The sequence below is a fragment of the Doryrhamphus excisus genome, chromosome 6, assembly GCF_030265055.1.
Source record: "Doryrhamphus excisus isolate RoL2022-K1 chromosome 6, RoL_Dexc_1.0, whole genome shotgun sequence".
In the NCBI taxonomy this organism is placed as follows: domain Eukaryota; kingdom Metazoa; phylum Chordata; class Actinopteri; order Syngnathiformes; family Syngnathidae; genus Doryrhamphus; species Doryrhamphus excisus.
The window spans coordinates 636,441-658,565 of record NC_080471.1 but is presented as its reverse complement, the minus strand read 5'-3'; the positions used below and the strand labels follow the sequence as shown (position 1 = coordinate 658,565).

The 22,125-nt window shown below is 38.3% G+C and overlaps 1 protein-coding gene across 11 annotated transcripts in view; it reads right to left on the bottom strand.

Moving 5' to 3' along the window:
* Positions 1–22,125, bottom strand: part of LOC131131695 (N-acetyl-beta-glucosaminyl-glycoprotein 4-beta-N-acetylgalactosaminyltransferase 1-like) — a 184,801-nt gene that overhangs the window by 109,635 nt on the left and 53,041 nt on the right. Inside the window, exon 1 of one of the 11 annotated variants that reach the window (XM_058076625.1) lies at positions 10,570–13,118. The exons of the other annotated variants lie outside the window; for them this stretch is intronic. Within the exon in view, the coding sequence (XP_057932608.1) occupies positions 10,570–10,639 (70 nt within the window). The 5' untranslated portion in view covers positions 10,640–13,118. Of the gene's footprint in view, positions 1–10,569; positions 13,119–22,125 lie in introns of those variants that run through there. 11 annotated transcript variants of the gene reach the window in all.

Genomic DNA, 22,125 nt, shown 5'->3' with positions numbered 1-22,125 from the left:
ATAGCATAAAAATACCAGATAAGAGTACACACAGAGAGAGGAGGAGAGGAGAGAAAAGAAGGACCTGATGTGCTGCATACAAAGAGAAAGAAAGTCGAATGGGGGTGGGGGGGTGGGGGGGTGAAAGAGGACAGAAACAATAATAGCCTTGTCTTATCACCACACAGTGATGAATTCCCTTCTCATAGGAGTCTCTGTTCCCCTGGCTTGGACCGTGCACGATGACAAACCACCTCGCCATTGCTATTTATGACCGTCACTCTCTTCATCAGCGGCAGTCCGGTGACCAGCTCGGCTTCGTTTCATCTAGGGGTCAGTAATGACAACCAACCCCGCCCCCTCCCCTCCCCCCACCCACCTATATCTTCATGTCACATGCCTTTCAGCACATCATCTTCTTATTATCAGGGATCAGTGAATTGCAATGTGACCAGATCTTTGGTGTCAGCAGCCAAGATGGGGAAGACACAAGAATCTACCTCTCGGGAACAAATCGGGAATTTATTTGTTGGTAAAGGCATATTCCCAACATGTAGAGCAGGCGTTCCTAAACTTTACCAAGTCAGGGTCCACTTGAAAATCTAAAAAAAAATGTCCGGGGCCCACCTTTGTCCTATAAACAGTACTCAGAGCACTTAACTTAATAATAATAATTTTATTATTATTACTTATCATTATTATTATTATTATTACTACTACTACTACTATTTTTATTTTTATTTTTATTTTTATTTTTATTTTTATTTTTATTTTTATTTTTATTTTTATTTTTATTTTTATTTTTATTTTTATTTTTATTTTTATTTTTATTTTTAAGATCCAGGATTGAAATGAAAACAGGGGGATGAAAGAAGTCCAAACTTTTAATCTGTGGTGTACACACAAGATTAGAATTAATTCTCTTACTTTTCATAACTGCATTCAAGTCTGGCATGATGACCAGAGAGCTACGTTCCAATCATAAACTGTATAAGGTTCCTAAAATATTGTGACAGGTCAATAACACTCAATAGGTTATTACTTGGGCCTATTTTTATTTTTATTTTTATTTTTATTTTTATTTTTATTTTTATTTTTATTTTTATTTTTATTTTTATTTTTATTTTTATTTTTATTGGTTATAAAAATATATAAAATATATTTAAAAATATATAAAAAATATTAAAAATGTTTTTAATCGTGCATAAAATATTTTCAACAATATATATATATATATATATATATATTTGCAAAAAATCACATTTAATAAAGAATATTTTAATAAATAAATAATAATAAATAAATAATAAACCATATTTTTAATAGCCGCTCATGGCCCACCTGCAGTACCACCACGGCCCACCAGGGGGCCGCGACCTGCACTTTGGAAATCACTGATGCAGAGCATCATTTGTTGCTTTGAGTTGACTGAATCAGCCCAATAAGCAACATTTGGCCTGCAATGAATTCATGCAGTCTTGCTGCAATTGTTTGCATTTTGTATCTAGTGTCTGTTTACCCCGTTAACTGAAAATAATCCTAACACGCAAATCCTGCTCGCCATCAATTATTCATAGGTGTTCCTATTTGTACCCTCCGGTGACAACACAGGCTGGTCATGAACAAGAAAGCACAGCATTGATCGACACCTCTATGACACTTTGAAAATGAAAAGTGTGGAAGCAGGTTCAGCTATAGGACACACACGCACACACACACACACACACACACAAAGACCCAACGCATCACGTTAGAGACACATTCAGCACACAAAAGGCGTGCACCCAACGAGGTGAGGTGTTACATGCAAAAATGGAGAAAGCTAGTCTATGAATTTCAACAGGGACTGATAATGATAGCAAAGAAACAAGAAGTCTCGTCAAAAGTATTGAATAAATTCAGGTCTGATTAGAATAAAAGCAAATTGCAGCACTATTTTTATTTTGCTTGGAAATGAACCTCAAACGGTACGAGGTGCATTATTTTTAAAAAAAAATAATTAATTAAAAAAAATAAAATACAAAACCTTAAACTGTATTATAGAAAGCAGGAAGTGAACAAATGTAACAGTTACTGATTGTAAAAGTACCAGATGGAGGGGTAGGATTTAATAAGCTTTGCTTCTTCCTACTCCTTTTGGACATGTGGAACTGGGAACTGATTATGGGATGCACTCAATTGTAATCTGATGCATGTTCAAATGAAATAAAACCATTACCATTAAACTTGAATTTATTACTATATTATTATTACTATAGTATTACTAGATTGACAGTTACTATGGTACCCATTATGTTATTGTATGGTCATATCACCTTGTACTTCGGTACGGGACAAAAAAAAAAAAAAAACAAAAAAAAAAACCTAAACTATATTATGAAAGCAGGAAGTGAACAAATGTAACAGTTACTGATTGTAAAAGTAAAAGTGGAGGGGTAGGATTTAATAAGTTTTGCTTCTTCCTACTCCTTTCGGACATGTGGAACTCTGAACTGATTATGTGATGCATTCAATTGTAATCTGATGCATGTTCAAATGAAATAAAACCATTACCATTACCATTACCATTACCAAACTGCAGGAGCTGTCACATATTTAGTCAAGTTCCCCGTTCTAAAACTACAGCAACAAATAAAAAGTCCTACCAAACACAAAAAAAAGATTAAAAAAAACAGCATGTTTGTCAGTAATTTGGAAGCCATTGTAAAAACTCTACTTCCATTGTGAAGGAAGAAGACACATAGGCTGAGCAAAAATGGGGTGAAACAACATGGTTTTAATTTGCCTGATGGAACAGATACCTGGCTGCCTTACATGGCCTTTGAAGCACCCACAGTCCAGATAATGTGTCAAAGTGGGGTGTGGAAATAATGACTTTATGCCATGTATGTGTCACTGCTTGGCAACCTCCTTAACAGTAATGAGCACAAATGGTAGGATGAGACAGGTGCATTGGTCCTTTGTGATGCTCACCGCATGCGACAAGTCACGCACGCCCACGTTGGGATACTTCATCAACATTACCTCATCTTCATCGGTATCGTATAGGAGTGTCTCTCGTTAAAAGTAAAACGTAATCTGAATATCACATTTGGAGAGAAAAGCTGTATCGCGTGCACGCGACAAACTGTGAATTATGCCATTATAATAATAACACAATAAAATATGGAGGTGAAAGTGTGTGAGGAATTATTGGAACTACATATTAAGTTATTAACACATATCTCGTTTGTCGGGTCAAAACGCAACTTGTCTGCACTCTTCATCACAGAGTGGTTCTAATGTATCTACGCTCGTTACTTCTGGCTGACCACCAGAAGTAAGTGTTTTAGTGACAGTCTTTAGTTTAGCTAGTCAGTATAAATATATAAATTAATTAAATTAATTAATTATAAATAATTTATATATATATAAATATATTTTTTTATAATTTTTAAATAATTTTTAATTATTTTTTATATGATTTGTAAATCATATTTATTTAGTCAGTAGGGGTGTGCATTAACATTGAAAGACAGGAAGTGTTATGCATAATTCATTCATTCATTTTCTACCGCTTATCCTCAAGAGGGTCGCGGGGGGGGGCTGGAGGCTATCCCAGCTGTCTTTGGGCGAAAGGTACACCCTGGACTGATCGCCAGCCAATCACAGGGCACATATAGACAAACAACCATTCACACTCACATTCATACCTATGGACAATTTGGAGTCGCCAATGAACCTAGCATGTTTTTGGAATGTGGGAGGAAACATGCAAACTTTACACAGGTGGAATTGAACTCGGGTCTCCTAGCTGTGAGCCCTGTGCGCTAACCACTGGTGCGCTAACCGTGCCGCCGTTCCATTCATTCATTCATTTTCTACCGCTTATCCTCACGAGGGTCGCATGGGGTGCTGGAGTCTATCCCATCTGTCTACACCCTGGACTGGTGGCCTGTGAATTATGCGGCCCGGAATTAAGTCGGCTGGGATAGGCTCCAGCACACCCCCACGACCCTCATGAGGATAAGCATCAGTTGAGCAATGTGATGTAAATTAAAAATAATAATGTAAAGATAATTATAGGGGTGTTATTTCATATCTAGAGGGCTCTAATCATTGTAAAATTGTATTTATAATGTCATAAACAGGTTTTCTATGATCTAACTACCAAAATGTTGCATTTATTAATATTGAATCTTACTTATCACAGTAAAATCTCATTCTGGTAAAGAAAATTTCATGCATCGCATGCATGCATGCACGCAATCATGTGACTAATCCTAGTCACAAGAATCTAGCAATACATTCGGGTTTGTTTTTGTAGTAAAATGTATCAGTTATGAAGAATTTCTGCGTAATTACACAAGTCTGTGGTAATGCAGTGTTGTTGCAAGAAAAATCGGAAGGAACAAAAGTGGACCGTAAGACATCAGGGTACTGTACTCCTGCTAAAAAGTATACTGTAGTGGTTATTAATGCAAAAGTAGCATTACTATTGAAAAAAGCCTACTTAAATGTATGTATATTAAATATGAAAAATATGGATTGTTGCAGTGTACCTATATTTCCTGCCTTGTGTCTGTGTTTTCTGTATTTTGTTCTGTTACTACACCCCCCCCCATGCTGACTTCCTCTAATCATCCAATTAGTTCCCCTCATGCTCTATTTTGGTTTTCCATTCCAGACGTTAATTGCTTGTTGAAATGAAATGGATGGTTTGAATGAAATAATAATATCTTGCATTTTCAGAGAAAGATATAAACATGATTTGTACGAAAAAAAAAAAAAAATCTGTCAGGTCAAATATTGAGGGAAGAGTTTTATTTTATTCTATCCGTCAATGGTCCAGATACTGTTTGTAGTCAGAGTCAAAGTTACATGAAGAAAATGATAAAAGGGTAAAACCAATCTCTCATTGGGTTTAATGTAAGACTTCATGAGGGGGGGGGGGGGGGTGTTCTCATAACATCAAATTATGCGGCACGTTATTGGCTTGGTTCTGGATTCATATTTTGGCTCGAACCTTTGCATCTTTTCTGGTTTCTTCCCACATTTAAAAACATGCATTAAAAGTTACCTGGATCCTTAACCCCCCCCCCCAGAAAATTAACTTTATTAACCATGAAACCCGTAAATAAAAAATAATGGGTCTGGTTTCATGTTTTACATTTATAAACCAAATAATCATTCATCAAATACCAAAATAGTTGTTGATTAACTAGAGAATCAACTATTTAATCTAGTCATTGATTAATTGTTGCAGATCTAAGATGATTTACTGTGATAGTAGTTGAATATATGCTAAATGTATTTTTGAAAAAGGACCTAATACGCTTATTTTTTGACCCTTTGTATTGAGTTGTGGCCTATAGAGCAGCGACACACAATAACCCGCACAGAAAAACTTTGTAGATCTTCCAGAATCTTCACCTATTCCAGCTGTATTTCCTTGGATTTGTGTTTTCCCGCCAAACGGTCTGTTTTAATTTATTCCACCCCAAGCCCACTCCACTGTGATTGGTCCCACGCCAAAGTATTTCCTAACTACAAATGAATAAAGTCTATGGAGAGCTAATTGAAAAGTGTTTAGGAAGTACTGACTGGAGAACCCGAACACGTGGCGCTGCCTCCAACGTTGAATGCCTGAGGAGGAGCACTCATTGTCGGACACACTTTGTCAGAGGCAACGTTGGTGCCATGGAGCTCAGCAGCAGGACGTGAGGGCTAACTAATGTGGCTAACTAACCGCAAACAATTACATGTTTTTTGGGGGGACTACCAGACATCTGTTATATATATTATATGTATATTATTATTTCATATTTCACCTTCATGCTCACAAAAACAGTTGCCGCTGACAAATGAAAAGCAGAGCTTTAGGGACATCTCACCCACAGCCACGCCCATAAGAAAGTCAGCTCCTTTGTGACATCACAAAAGGACAGCTTTACAACAGCCTCTGAAACTGAGCGTTTTGAGCCATACCAATCTTCTTCCAAATGTGCAAACCTCATTATCTGAAACTTTGGCATCGTTTATCAAGAGAATACAACATTCTAACTACATTTAGCGGTCAGAAAAGTGGAAAAAGCATAGTAGGTCCCCTTTAAGGGATCAGACATCTCTAAAATCAATAATGTTCATTAAGTTTCTTGATTTAAAAACAAAACTTTATTTGCACTTAAAATGCATTGTCTGCTGATCAGTGGCAAAGACTCACAGGGTAACCACTTCATAAGTAAAATCATTTACTGATTAGGCACGCTTACACAGCCAATGAACTCTCCCGCAGACTCACAACAACAAAGCAAGTAAGCTGTCAACCTATGAGAAGGGTCCAGTGATAATTGGGATTTCTCGTATGGAAACAAAGACACAAAAACAAATTCTGCTCTGAAGCTCGAAGGGAGTCACACGCGTTACATCCCGCGCCGGCGAGACATATTCATTTGTCATGCTAGACAACACAACAGTGTGGGAAACAAATGCAAGGTTGCACACAGATGCGGTTGTTAACACATCTGCTATGCATGAGGATGGGATCGGATAAAACAGACCACACTGAACCTTGTGGAGGTGGACAACAATGTCCGGGGGCCAGTGACGACACTTAAGGCAAAACACTGCATTTACAAAGACCTTTTATAACCTTAACACTGAAACTCACTGAAACAATACAATAACAGTGACGTTTTTATATCCATGTTAGCTTGTGATGACTGGTGTGGTGACTGGCACGTCGTTGGGTGCCTCAAGCTGGGTGCGGGTGGTTGGATGTGGGGTTTTTATTCTGTGTAGACAAGGAATAATATATATTTTGTTGGGATGAGGTTGGAATCTGGGTGGTTAGGGATGTGGGACTAGATAAGTCTTGACTTCTTCCCACTCCCTTTTCGAACATGTTTACGTTTATATTTATATAGGTATTTTTATTTGTATTGATTTTGGTTGGGGCTGCACGGCGGTCAAGTGGTTAGCACTGGTCAAGTGGGGCATCACTAGGTTCTGAGGACGGGGGGGCTTAGCCCCCTGGAGATGCATAGGATATTTTTTTTTAATTAAAATATCCAAAAAACAAATACCAAGAACCAGGATATAACTTTCCCACTTTTGGACAGATTTAGTAGAGTATAATAATCATTATTATATTATTAATTAGCCTATTATTATTATTACTATTATTATTACTATCATCATTATTCTTATTATTATACTTCTTATTTTTCTATTATTACTACTGCTACTAGTAGTAGTAGTAGGCTAGTATTAGCCTGCTTATTGGCTTGCTTATTAGCCTGCTTTTGCCCTATTATATGAAATTTGTCAGAGATTTTTTTTGTTTAAAAAATCAATAAAAAATATTATTAAAATATAATATTAAATATTAAATATTAAAATATTATTTAGGGGGGTATTTTATTTTAGGGGAGCTGAAGCCCCCCCTAAAATAGCCCTAATGTCGCCACTGTAACTCCCATTCAGAGATTTTTTGAAAAAAATCAATAAAAAATATTATTAAAATAAAATATTAAATATTAAATATTAAAATATTATTTAGGGGGGGTATTTTATTTTAGGAGGGCTGAAGCCCCCCTAAAATAGGCCCAATGTTGCCACTGTAACTCCCATTCAAAGTTTCTTTTGTAAAAAAAAAATCAATAAAAAATATGATTAAAATAAAATAGGAAATATTAAATATTAAAATATTATTTAGGGGGGTTATTTTATTTTAGGGGAGCTGAAGCCCCCCTAAAATAGGCCTAATGTCGCCACTGTAACTCCCATTCAGAGATTTTTTTGTAAAAAAATCAATAAAAATATTATTAAAATAAAATATTAAATATTAAATATTAAAATATTATTTAGGGGGGGCTATTTTATTTTAGGGGAGCTGAAGCCCCCCCCTAAAATAGCCCTAATGTCGCCACTGTAACTCCCATTACCTGGTACGTGATCAAGAACACATCTCAAGCTAATCTCAAATAATGAGCAATAATATTAGCGAAACGATGTTCCTTCCGCAAACGACAACCGGAATTACTGCACCGAGGCGGACTTGTTCAAAAGAAATTAGGAAGAAAATTAGAAGCGTGTTGCTGATGCACATTTTAACATGACAAATTTAGATCACGCAAGCCGAGCACGGCCGGAATGGCTTCGGCTTTGAGAAACAAAGACAAACTGAGCAACAGAAACGAGTGGATGTTAGGAGACGGAAAAAGAAGCGAGTGAGGTGGCCAGACAGGACGACAAGAGAAACGTTGCAAAAGTGATGAGACAAGAACGAGGACGACCTTATTCAGTCACTCTGCAGCCTGCACACACAAATGCTTACAAACCTGGCTTGTGTGTGTGTGTGTGTGTGTGTGTGTGTGTGTGTGTGTGTGTGTGCTCTCACTTTCATTACAGACCTATTTCCTCCGCCTAATACCCACACAGGAGCCGCTGATAAGGAAAGTGCACACTCTCCATTGCGCACAACATCTCATTTGAGCAGAGGAAATTGGAAAAAAGAGGAAAAGGGAGTAGTGTTCAGAAGAACGGCAAGAATAGCGGCGGCGAATGGATGTTTGCACGCTAAGCACAGATAAGTCGTAAAGTTGTTCTTTTGTGACTGAAGGAGGCGTAAAAAAAAAACAAGGATGACTAGTTAAATGTGAGAAGATTAAAAACAAAAATAAACAAATATACAATATAAAGCAACATTTTGCTTTTTTTTTTTTTACCAAACAGCAGGACAATAAATTTGGAAATTAATGTAGCAGGAGGGAACCGCAATCACAACTCAGTAGAGCGCAAGACCTCCACAGAGGCAAATCAATCCTAAAACGCGCCAAAGCACCAAATTGAACACTTTCTCCTCCAAATGCTTGAATTTCGCCAGTCAAACTCATGTATTATTCAATGGAGGGATTCAAGCGCTCAAACATGCTCAGAGAACGTCACATCATTGAAATATAGCAACGTTATTTCCTTCTTCCACACAAATAACATTCATTCATTTATTTTCTACTGCTTTTCCTCATGAAGGTCGCTGTCTTTGGGCGAGAGGCGAGGTACACCCTGGACTGGTGGCCAGCCAATCACAGGGCACATATAGACAAACAACCATTCACACTCACATTCATACCTATGGACAATTTGGAGTCGCTAATTAACCTAGCATGTTTTTGGAATGTGGGAGGAAACTGGAGTACCCGGAGAAAACCCACGCATGCACGGGGAGAACATGCAAACTCCACACAGAGATGGCCGAGGGTGGAATTGAACTCGGGTATCCTAGCTGTTGTGGCCTGCGTACTAATCACTCGACCACCATGCAGCCAGATTTAGTAAATGCTGTGTTTAAATCAGTGTATGAATCTTTATACATTCATTCATTCATTCATTTTCTACCGCTTTTCCTCACGAGGGTCGCGGGGGTGCTGGAGCCTATCCCAGCTGTCTTCGGGCGAGAGGCGGGGTACACCCTGGACTGGTGGCCAGCCAATCACAGGGCACATATAGACAAACAACCATTCACACTCACATTCAATCTTTATACATATTAGGGTCAAAATAATTCCTTCCTTCCTTCCTTCCTTCCTTCCTTCCTTCCTTCCTTCCTTCCTTCCTTCCTTCCTTCCTTCCTTCCTTCCTTCCTTCCTTCCTTCCTTCCTCCCTCCCTCCCTCCCTCCCTCCCTTCCTTCCTTCCTTCCTTCCTTCCTTCCTTCCTGAGCCTATACCAGCTTCTTCACACTCACATTCATACCTATGGACAGTTAACCTAGCATGTTTTTGGAATGTGGGAGGAAACCGGAGTACCTGGAGAAAACCCCACACAAATAACATAGAATGCCAAATTTGAGCAAGGTATTTCCTAATTCAGAGATGGAAACTAGAATCGGATTTGACAGCCAAAGACCAGGTCCGGACTGGGATAAAAAAAGGAAAATGGATGCATGGCAAAAGAAGTGTAAATAAATACGTACATGTTGCAATGCTGCATATAGTTCATAAACATGCACATGATCCTTATTGTTCAAGACAATACGCCAGCAGCGCTCACATTTCGGACTGTGGTGGGGGTTAAAGGATGATAATAAGGATGATAATATGTGGGCCGGCAATATTAATCACAACACAATTCAAATGGAACAAATCTGGGATGTATCAGAGGAGGACATGAATACCACCAGTCACCAACTAGGCGGAAAGGGATGCCTGTGGACGTCACTAAATCATCTCCAGCCATGAGGAACTAGTATTCATTCACGTGCACCAACTAATGAACAGGACAATGAACATGAGTAATACTAACACATGGAAATTTATTGTATAATATAATAATAATAATAATAATAATAATAATAATAATAATAATAATAATAATAATAATAATAAATAAATAATAAATAATAAATATATAACAATTTATTTAATATATTAATAATATAATATATTTAACAATATAAGAATGAGATTATTCATACATAGTAATTTAATCATTATTTCATATTAAATATGGAACAGACAAAAAGACCATCAGGTACGCAAAAAGTCATCATGTTATTTTTTGGGTGAAGGAAATGAAGTCATTCCCTCAGGAATAGTAACATATATACTCACACAAACAAAAAAAAAACATCCCAGTCCTGAGCAACCTCCAACCACCTCCTCTCCAAGGCGAGGCATCCATCACATGGACTGATGATGAACTGGTTCTGTCAAACGCGCACCGCTCATGAATGCGGGGGCACACTCCCCACCCCCTGACCAGACCGGCATTTGGCACCAGAAACCAGGTCAAGTGGGCAGAGGGTGGACAGAGGCGCAGCGCGGGCACACGGACGCTAACAAATTGTCATGCAGGAGAGCGTGAACACATCCACGTCGTCTGCTCGTGTGTTTATTCGGAATACACGGCAAAGGCAACACAGCAGGTACATGTTGAGTGCAAACAGAAAAGTAAGGAGAAAGATATTTTTCTTCCTGATTTATTGGTCATGTCCAACTGTGGGAATCTGTGGTGAGGTTCTACCCTCCAACATCTCGTTCACTGAAACAATGACATCATACAGCGAGGCAAAACGGGGTGCATGGGTATTATCAGAACTCAAAGGCATCAATATTGACAAGACCAATTGTACTCAAGCTACGATTGCTACAATTCACAAACAGACACTCATATCTGAAAAACTTAAAATGATAAATGAAGAGATAAAGAGGGGACAATCAATCCATCCACTTCATACCTCTTAGTCCGTTCAGGGCCACACATTCAGACATAGTATGCAACAATCCGAACAATAATAATAATAACTTCCAATTCAACACCAAATATGAGTCAAATATGTTGCAAAAAAAATTCTGCTACTAATTATTGTCGATAATCAATATTAATTCGTTTTCTATCGCTTATCCTCACTAGGGTCACGGTAACTGGAGCCTATCCCAGCTGTCTTCGAACAAGAGGCAGGGTACACCCCGGACTGGTGGCCAGCCAATCACAGGGCACATATAGACAAACAACCATTCACACTCACATTCATACCTATGGACAATTTGGAGTCGCTAATTAACCTAGCATGTTTTTGGAATGTGGGAGGAAACCGGAGTACCCGGAGAAAACCCACAGTGAGAACATGCGAACTCCACACAGAGATGCCCGAGCGGGTAATCGAACCTGAGTCTCTGAGCTGTGTGGCCTGCGTGCTGTTATTTTTCATGTTATTATTATTTTTTTGTATTAATATCATTTGGAGACATTCATTCATTTTCTACCGCTTATCCTCACGAGAGTCACAGGGGTGCTGGAGCCTATCCCAGCTGTCTTCGAACGAGAGGCGGGGTACACCCCGGACTGGTGGCCAGCCAATCACAGGGCACATATAGACAAACAACCATTCACACTCACATTCATACCTATGGACAATTTGGAGTGGCTAATTAACCTAGCATGTTTTTGGAATGTGGGAGGAAACCGGAGTACGGTTCCACTGTATTCATTTCACGATGAATGTTTCATTTGGTTTTTTTTTCCAAATACAACACGGTCAACTCATATGATAATTTATGGTAAATAAGGGAATTATTTAATTGCCCAAATTTAACAGAATTAGCCTTTAAGCACATTATTTTCAGACGTACTATTGTTCTATGTAGAGTTGTTACTTTGTACTATTGGGATGCAACAAACACGCTGATTTATTGTTTGTATCACAAGCTTTACAAGCATACACGCTTTCACTACAACAAGGGGCGATGAAATGTGAAAATGTCCTCTTTAATGAGAATAGACCAGTAAAAATGCAAATACCAAAATGTCAGAACAATGAATCAGCACCAGTGCGTGACCCCACCGTACGCGGCTAAGCTTTCATTCATCACGGAAACAAACGCAGACCGCTAACCCCTCCGTGACGTACACTCCGGCTTGTGTGGATTGCTCTTGCTTTTCATGATTGAACAATAGCTTTGAGGGCCGTCGGGAGAGTTGGAGCAGGATTAGACGGAACCTCGGAGGGCTTTCCGCAAGCGGCTGTTTTGTGTGTTTTCTGAATAGAAACATGGCGTCCTGAGAGATTTTGTCTGTCTGCTTGCCAGTTGTGTCCAACATGAAGTCGCCATCTTTACATCTTAAAAAATAATAATAATACCCAGCATGTCGAAGCAAAGGCACATGGTCCTTGAAGCCTTTAAAAAAAAAAATCCGAAGTTTTCGTCCCAGACCCCGCGAAAAGGCGGGGTACACGCTGTACTGGTGGCCAGCCAATCACAGGGCACATAGTATAGACAAACAACCATTCACACTCACATTCATACCTATGGACAATTTGGAGTCGCCCACGCAAAACCCACGCATGCATGGGGAGAACATGCAAACTCCACACAGAGATGGCCGAGGGTGGAATTGAACTCGGGTCTCCGAGCTGAGAGGCCTGTGCGCTAACCACTCGACCACCGTGCAGCCTAGTAATATTCATGCTAACCACTCGCCCACCGTGCAGCCTAGTAATATTCATTCATTCATTTTCTACCGCTTTTCCTCACGAGGGTCGCGGGGGTGCTGGAGCCTATCCCAGCTGTCTTCGGGCGTAAGGCGGGGTACACCCTGGACTGGTGGCCAGCCAATCACAGAGCACATATAGACAAACAACCATTCACACTCACATTCATACCTATGGACAATTTGGAGTCGCTAATTAACCTAGCATGTTTTTGGAATGTGGGAGGAAACCGGAGTACCCGGAGAAAACCCACGCATGCACGGGGAAAACATGCAAATTCCGAGAGTGGAATTGAACCCTGGTCTCCTAGCTGTGAGGTCTGCACGTTAACCACCCGACCGCCGTGCCGCCCGCGAGGAACACATTTATATTCGAAATTACACCATACCGTTTGACGTGTAAAAAATTTAATTAATAAAAAAATAATAACAAAATTAATTAAAAATAATTGATAAAAAAATTAATAACAAAATTAATTAAAATTAATTAATAAAAAATTAATTAAATTAATTAAAAATTAAAATAAAAACAACTGCACTGTATAGTGAATAGTGACAGAGATGGCAGAGGGTGGAATTGAACTCGGGTCTCCGAGCCGTGAGGCCTGTGCGCTAACCACTCAACCATCGTGCAGCCTAGTAATATACATAATATATAATAATATACACAGTATATCCATCCATCCATCTAGTTTCTATGCCACTTATCCTCATTAAGGTCGCGGGTATGCTAGAGCCTACACACACTATATATGTTGTTAAAAAGAAATATGGATCATAAAAGGAATTAAAAACAGATCAAATTATCATGTGCATTAGATTTTCACATGATGCATGGTTTAATAGCCTTGCAGCCTGACCTCTGCATGTACAAATTGGTACTTAATCACTACCATCACTTCCCTCTGACTCTGTGGTACATCTCGCCATCAGCCGTCAGGACAAAGAAGCTGTGAAACCGTGTGTGAAACAAAGGTTGAAACAGAAAAGACACCAAGACGTCAGGTCCAGCATTGTATGATACTACTGGGCTGCAACGATGTTCAAGACCGAGCCTCCTGTCTTCTACAGTTCACTGCTTCATTGCCTCACAGGTCTCTCTGATGCCCTGACAACCGAGGTCAGGGTTAATTAAGCCTTGGTAGCGTCCATTCACCTACACTATACTGCCTTGGAATAATTAAAATGCTAAATACCATCCTAGAGACCCATAAGTAAAAATGTAATGGGGGTCATCGTGGGGTCCGTAGTGGATAATTATAAAATATTAACAAGATATTTTCCGTATCAAGTGAATTATCCAGCTGGTAGCACCGGAAGGGGGCGTGGATTGACAGGTAAAAACTGTATAAAAGATGTATTGATACATGGTAATGGTAATGGTAATGGTAATGGTTTTATTTCATTTGAACATGCATCAGATTACAATGGAGCGCATCCCATAATCAGTTCACAGTTCCACATGTCCAAAAAAAGTAGAAAGAAGCAAAGCTTATTAAATCCTACCCCTCCATCTGGTACTTTTACAATCAGTAACTGTTACATTTGTTCACTTCCTGCTTTCATAACATATTTTGTTTAATTTTTTTATTTTTATTTTTTATTTTTTGTCACATACCGAAGTACAAGGTGATATGACCATACAATGACATAATGGTTACCATAGTAACTGTCAGTCTAATGATATATATAGCACATTTTTGTTAGAATCAGGCGTTCTAGAGTCTAAAAGTGTATTATAAAAACTTATAAATACATGTTTGTTTTATTTTAGGTATAATTTAGGCACATGTACTGGTACTTTTACAATCAGTAACTGTTACATTTGTACACTTCCTGCTTTCATAACATATTTTTTTTTAATGTATTTTTATTTTTTATTTTTTGTCACATACCGAAGTATGAGGTGATATGACCATACAATGACATAATGGTTACCATAGTAACTGTCAATATAGTGATATATATAGCACATTTTTGTTAGGATCAGGCGTTCTAGAGTCTAAAAGTATATTATAAAAACATATAAATACATGTTGGTTTTATTTTAGGTATAATTTAGGCACAAGTACTGGTACTTTTACAATCAGTAACTGTTATATTTGTTCACTTCCTGCTTTCATAACATAGTTTTTTAAATTTTTTTATATTTATTTTTTATTTTTTGTCACATACCGAAGTATGAGATCATATGACCATACAATGACATAATGGTTACCATAGTAACTGTCAATATAGTGATATATATAGCACATTTTTGTTAGGATCAGGCGTTCTAGAGTCTAAAAGTGTATTATAAAAACTTATAAATACATGTTTGTTTTATTTTAGGTATAATTTAGGCAAAAGTACTGGTACTTTTACAATCAGTAACTGTTACATTTGTTCACTTCCTGCTTTCATAACATATATTTTTTTAATTTTTTATATTTATTTTTGTATTTTTTGTCACATGCCGAAGTACGAGGTGATATGACCATACAATGACATAATGGTTACCATAGTAACTGTCAATGTAGTGATATATATAGCACATTTTGTTAGGATCAGGCTTTCTAGAGTCTAAAATTGTATTATAAAAACATATGAATACATGTTAGTTTTATTTTAGTACCAAATTACATACGGCGTGTCGTAGAAACAGAACTCCCAAGAAAAACTGAGGACCCCCAAAACGTGGTCCGTGGTCCAGCTTCCCTATGACCCTCAACAACAAAAGCAGTAAAACAATAATTTGAAAGCCAAGTTGTCCAATTGTTGTATTGCATCACAGAAGCCTTTCATTACACCAGGTAAACATTTCATAATACCCACTGGGAGTGTGAACGGTCGAATCCTGCCCTTCATGATGGGGTAACCAATCGACATGACAAGCCCAGCAAGCACCAGCAGAATCACACCATGCAGTTCTTTCATCATGTATGGGACCAACACTATAATTTTACAGACTACCTAATCGTGTATCCACCATGCAGAGTGATTTCATTCATGAGGGAAGTCTAGCAGTGCCACGGTAAAGTAGTGAATGCAAATCATGCTGGGTAACATTTGAGTGTATCCGGGGAGGAAAAAAAAAATGTTCTCATAGCAGCCCGGCATGCAGGAGAAACTAATGATTTTCAATGTCTGATCCAACTGGGGTGAACTAAGGGCAAAACTTCCTATTTATTTCCTTCACAAATGAGTCAATTGGCACAAACAAGAATGTGTCACGCCGGCAATGTGAGGAAAAATGTGTGCAATATGCACGCAGTACGGTACTACACTTGTGACAGTTGACCCATCACACGACAGGCATCTTGAGTCTTATATTATTGCAAACAGCAAACAATTATAAACAGTATGATGTGTATATCGAGAGGCACGACGGAGGATTTCAACTTAATTAGAATGGGAATAATTAACCTAGATCGGCTCACACATTCATTATCAGTGGGTCAGTCCCTCACCCCCCACTGGGTGCCAGTCAATGAGTCGGTATGTTACTTAACACGGACCAGGCAAGTCCACATGCAAGCAATATTGATTGGTCATATCAGCATTTCAGAAAAAATGGTGGCTATTTGCTGCTGATGGGACACTTACATAACAAAGGAAGGGTTGTCTGACTAAATTGTTCCATTATATTTAGTTTTACAGTTCAATCTTGTATTGTGCTGTTGACTTTATACAATGGTAATGGTAATGGTTTTATTTCATTTGAACATGCATCAGATTACAATTGAATGCATCCCATAATCAGTTCACAGTTCCACGTGTCCAAAAGGAGTAGGAAGAAGCAAAGCTTATTAAATCCTACCCCTCCATCTGGTACTTTTACAATGTTCACTTTGTTCACTTCCTGCTTTCCTAATATAGTTTAAGGTTTTGTTCATTAAATTAAATTAAATTAAATTAAATTAAATTAAATTAAATTAAATTAAATTAAATTAAATTAAATTAAATTAAATTAAATTAAATTAAATTAAATTAAATTAAATTAAATTAAATTAAATTAAATTAAATTAAATTAAATTAAATTAAATTAAATTTAACCCCCCGCGGCCCTTGTGAGGAAAAAGCGGTAGAAAATGAATGAATGAATTTAATTTAATGTAATTTAATGTAATTTGATGAAATTTAATTTAATTTAATTTAATGTAATTTAATGTAATTTCATGTAATTTCATGTAATTTCATGTAATTTCATGTAATTTCATGTAATTTGATGAAATTTAATTTAATTTAATTTAATTTAATTTAATTTATTTTAAGTCACTTGCCGAAGTACGAGGTGATATGAAAATGTACTTCTTCCCTGAGATCATATTTCTCCTCTCTAAGTATTGGATGACATTTTTAGCTAATTGGTTATTTTTAGCCTTATGCATTATTTTAGCTGTTTGAAGATGAACTATATCAGCAAGTTGAAGTATTTGTGATTTTAGAAATAAGGAGTTAGTATGTTCTCTGTAGGCGGCATTATGAATTATCCTTACTGACCTTTTTTTGCAGTACATTTAGCGAGTGTAGATTGCTTTTATAGTTATTAGCCCATATTTCCACACAATAAGTAAGATATGGTAGAACCAGAGAGCAATAAAGAGTGTGGAGTGATTTCTGATTGAGAATAAAATTTTGCTTTGTTCAATATTGAAATATTTCTGGCCAATAAAAGTAATCCACTTTTGATACGTCTGCTGTGTTCAACTGAAAATGTGTCAAAATAAGACTAATCGAGTATTCATATAAGGTAACATCACCAAATCCTGCAATGCAATTACATTTTTTTTTTTTTTAAATTTAAATATTTAAAAGGTTTTTAATGTTATTGTGTACACTGGGTCTATTATTCATCGGGATTTCAAAAACTCTTTCATCTGAATTGTAAAGGAGAGCAACAGCAATGAGATCACTGTCATTGTCTACCCCTAAGCCCTCAGTTACATCATCCGAGTTTCTTCATCTGGTTTTCGCAGCGTCTGTGTGCCACCCAGTGTGTGTGTGTGAGGGGGTGGCGATGGCAAGGGGCCATCGAGGGCACACCCGGCGGGAGAACTCAGAGCTCTCTCTGTGCGAGTCAATGTCACGCTTGTGTACTCATGAACGGATGCCAGGAAGTCGGAAGTTCCGAGCCAACTAACCAGGCCAGAACCACTCACTGTTTTAGGGCGGAATAGTCGAACTGTGGCGAGCCGAGGATAGCGGACACTCAACAGAATGCGTTAAGAAAAATGTGGTACATAAAGGATGAGATGGAATTGCTTTGCTACTGACGTTTACAAAAAAAAAATACCCAGTCATTTATGCTAAAGCGAAAAATCTGTCAGGAAATAAACTTGTTTTATGAAACCAGCACTCAGAGCAGCCAAGTCTGCAAAAACACATCAGTGCACACATCCCCTGCTTTTGCCAGACTTGTAGGAAAAAAAATGGTGAATTTGCAATATTAGTTTAGAATGAGAGAAAAGAGGCTCCAGATATATTAAAGGGGACCTATGATTCTTTTTACACTTTTCTGACCTATAAATAGAATTAAAATGTTATATTCTCGTGTTAAACAATGCCAAAGTTTCAGATAATAAAATTTGCGCATTTGGAAGTGAGCCTTAAAAGAAGTTTGAGATGACTTAAAACGCTCAGTTTCAAAAAGCATTGTACAACTGTCCCTTTGTGATGTCACAGAGGGGCAGACTTCCTTATATGGGCGTAGCTGTAAGCCAGATAAACTTTCTGCCCTTACCCAAGCTCTGCTCTTTTGTTTATGAAACAAACTCAGGCAGAAGTGATTGTATTTGGTGATTCCCAGCAAGAGAAAATTATTTTCATCTGTCATTAATTCATTGATGTCATTAATTTTGGACACGCTGTGCGTCCACATGGCGCCCTCACATCCAGCTTCTCAGCTCCACCGCAACAACACCACCTCTGACAAAGTGTGCCCGACAATGACCACTATCCCTTCAGTGTTACGTTACCACTCTGAGTTCATACACGGTAAGTCAGGGGTCTCCAACCAGTGGATCATCAGCTGCTAGTAACCATAGTTAGGTGTGTGACCAATCACAGCGGAATGGGCGTGTCTGGAGGCGGGCCATGGATAGAATAAAATAAAAAAAGACCGTTCTGGCGTGAAGCACAAATCCAAGGAAATACAGATGGAATAGATGCAGATTCTGCAAAGTCTGTGTGTTATTGTGTGTCGCTGCTCTATAGGAGTCCATAACTCAATACAAAAGTACTAAAAGTACTAAAAATACAAAAATCCGCATTAATAGGTCATGAAGATGCAATGCAAAGTTGAGCAGTGTCATTGAGAATACAAAAAAGGAATAAATGCAATAAAAAGGAATAAAAACTTTGCTTTTCCATCGTTTATATCAGGGGTCTCAAACTCACTACTTGGGGGCCACTGGAGCTCGGGTCTGGGTGAGACTGGGCCGCATCAGGTTTTCCAAAAAAAAACAAAACGCATTTATTAAAAACAAAAAAATTAAAAAAACGTCACTTTGGTTCCAATTTTCTACAAGAAAAGCTCTGATAAAACATTCCACTGTTCTCAAATATCTTAATTTTTATTTTTCTACACAAAATAAAATGAAAAATAAATAAACAAATCAATCAATCAGTAATAAATAAATATAATAATAATAATAAAACGGGAAATAATAAAAACTTAAGAAACCACATATAGTTGGTGGGTAGACAAATTATTACAACATTATTAAACAATTATTTACAACACATTGCGCAACTGCAGGGTCTTGAGACACATGCTAACTCGCAAACTAGAGAGCTAGCGACCTGAACGGTAGCCTTCAAGTTATTTCCTTTAAACTTAAATAAATAACTTACCACTTCCACACGGATAGGGAGGATAACTATTCACAGTTATTTAACCTTTAACATGAACATTAATCAAACGTAATCATTTTTTCTGGGTACATGATACCATACAGCATCCATATCAAACTTGCGCGGGCCGCACTAACATTAAACTTTCATATCAAGGCGGGGGCCTCAAACTAGTGTCCTGCGGGCCACATTTGGCCCGAGGGCCGCGTGTTTGAGACCCCTGGTTTATGTTTTTCAACTATTATTCTGGATCTGCGGAAACGTACTTCATTTAGAGCCTTGGTCGATCCAAAAAAATGTCTGTCGTCTGTAAGTCCTAAGTATAAATTACATAAATGACCGTCAACATTTCTCATAACTGATAATAATGGTATTATAATATCTAAATTGAGAAGAATATCGATTAGAATCACTGACGCTGCCACAATTCCTGGGTTCTGTCCATTGGTCAGAAGTAATATGCGTCTCCAGAATTCCGAGATCTACTCCCAGATGTGCTGTGAGGCTGAACTCTGTCACGGCACCCGGTTGTGGGAATCTGCCGCTCCATTCTCCTAACTTAGAACATTACAATCAGACACGGAAACTGTGACCCTTAGGCTGTGCTGGACTCGGATGCGATTATCTCTTGTAGGCCGTGACGGTCAATCACACTGTGCATTCAAGTCATAGCCTGTTTGCTAATCCCATCATTATTATCATTATCAATATCATTATTAAACTATTGTATCACTGCAATTTTCATTCATTCATTCATTTTCTACCGCTTTTCCTCACAAGGGTCGCAGGGGGTTCTGGAGTCTATCCCAGCTGTCTTCGGGCGAGAGGCAGGGTACACCCTGGACTGGTGGCCAGCCAATCACAGGGCACATATAGACAAACAACCATTCACACTCACATTCATACCTATGGACAATTTGGAGTCGCTAATTAACCTAGCATGTTTTTGGAATGTGGGAGGAAACCGGAGTACCCGGAGAAAACCCACGCATGCACGGGGAGAACATGCAAACTCCACACAGAGATGCCCGAGGGTGGGATTGAACCCTGGTCTCCTAGCTGTGAGGTCTGCGCGCTAACCCCTAGACCACCGTGCCGCCCCACTGCAATTTTCTCACCTTATTTTGAGATTTTTTGTTATGAATGAGAGTGTGAATGGTTGTTTGTCTTATGTGTCCTGCAAATGACTGGCGACCAGTTCAGGCCCACAACTCCAGTGACGATAAGTGGCCTAGAAAATGGATAAATGGATGGATTCCAGTCGTATTTGGAGTCTGACGTAGTGTCCATGGCAGAAGGCTTTACTTTTTTCACAATGAAGCCAACCTTTGTTGATGCTAGATTTACTGCAAATATTTACATATACAATATAGGGGAAAAAGTCTTAGGGCATGCCCTTTTTATCCTATAATCAACCAAGTAGGTTAACAGTCCATAAGTCTATGGAAGAATTTTAAGAAACCAAATCCGATCAAACCCTTGAGGATGCTAGAGTGGTCGTCTTTCAACCTGAAGTATCCTTCGACAAGGTACCGAACCGAAATTTTGCTGCATGATCATTATCATTGATAATCAATATTAACGCAATATATTTTTCATTCATTTTAGTCATGATGTGTCATTCACATTTGAACCACTAGTGTCACGGAGCTAACTAACTGCAGCTAGTGTAGTAGCTAGTAGTAATAGGCCCCTGAACCCTCTTGTCATTCAGCCTGTGTGTCACAGAGCGATGATTTTTTATCGTTTGATAAGTCGATTTATATTGATATTATATTGATATACGTATGTTGCAGCCTACATACCTTTTTATCCCGAACACACTATAAACCTTGCCATCCTGCCTACACTTGGTGTTACCAGCATCACTCTTTAGCAGCAATGAGCGAAACGCCCCCCCCCCAATCAGAGTTCAAGCGCTACCATAGTCTAAACAGTCCTCGATCGTGCTTACTTCACATATTCAGTTCAAAACTCAAAACACACGATTGCTGCATAAAACGTCAAAACCTGGTATTAGCACTCACGACACTACTCCAATTCGCTACTTCCTGAATTTGCACTACAAGCATCATGGGAACTGTAGTTCTTTTAGCCATAAATTAGCCGTATCATTGTTTGAAGATAACGTGCATTCATTCATTCATTCATTTTCTACCGCTTTTCCTCACGAGGGTCGCGGGGGGTGCTGGAGCCTATCCCAGCTGTCTTCGGGCGAGAGGCGGGGTACACCCTGGACTGGTCGCCAGCCAATCACAGGGCACATATAGACAAACAACCATTCACACTCACATTCATACCTATGGACAATTTGGAGTTGCCAATTAACCTAGCATGTTTTT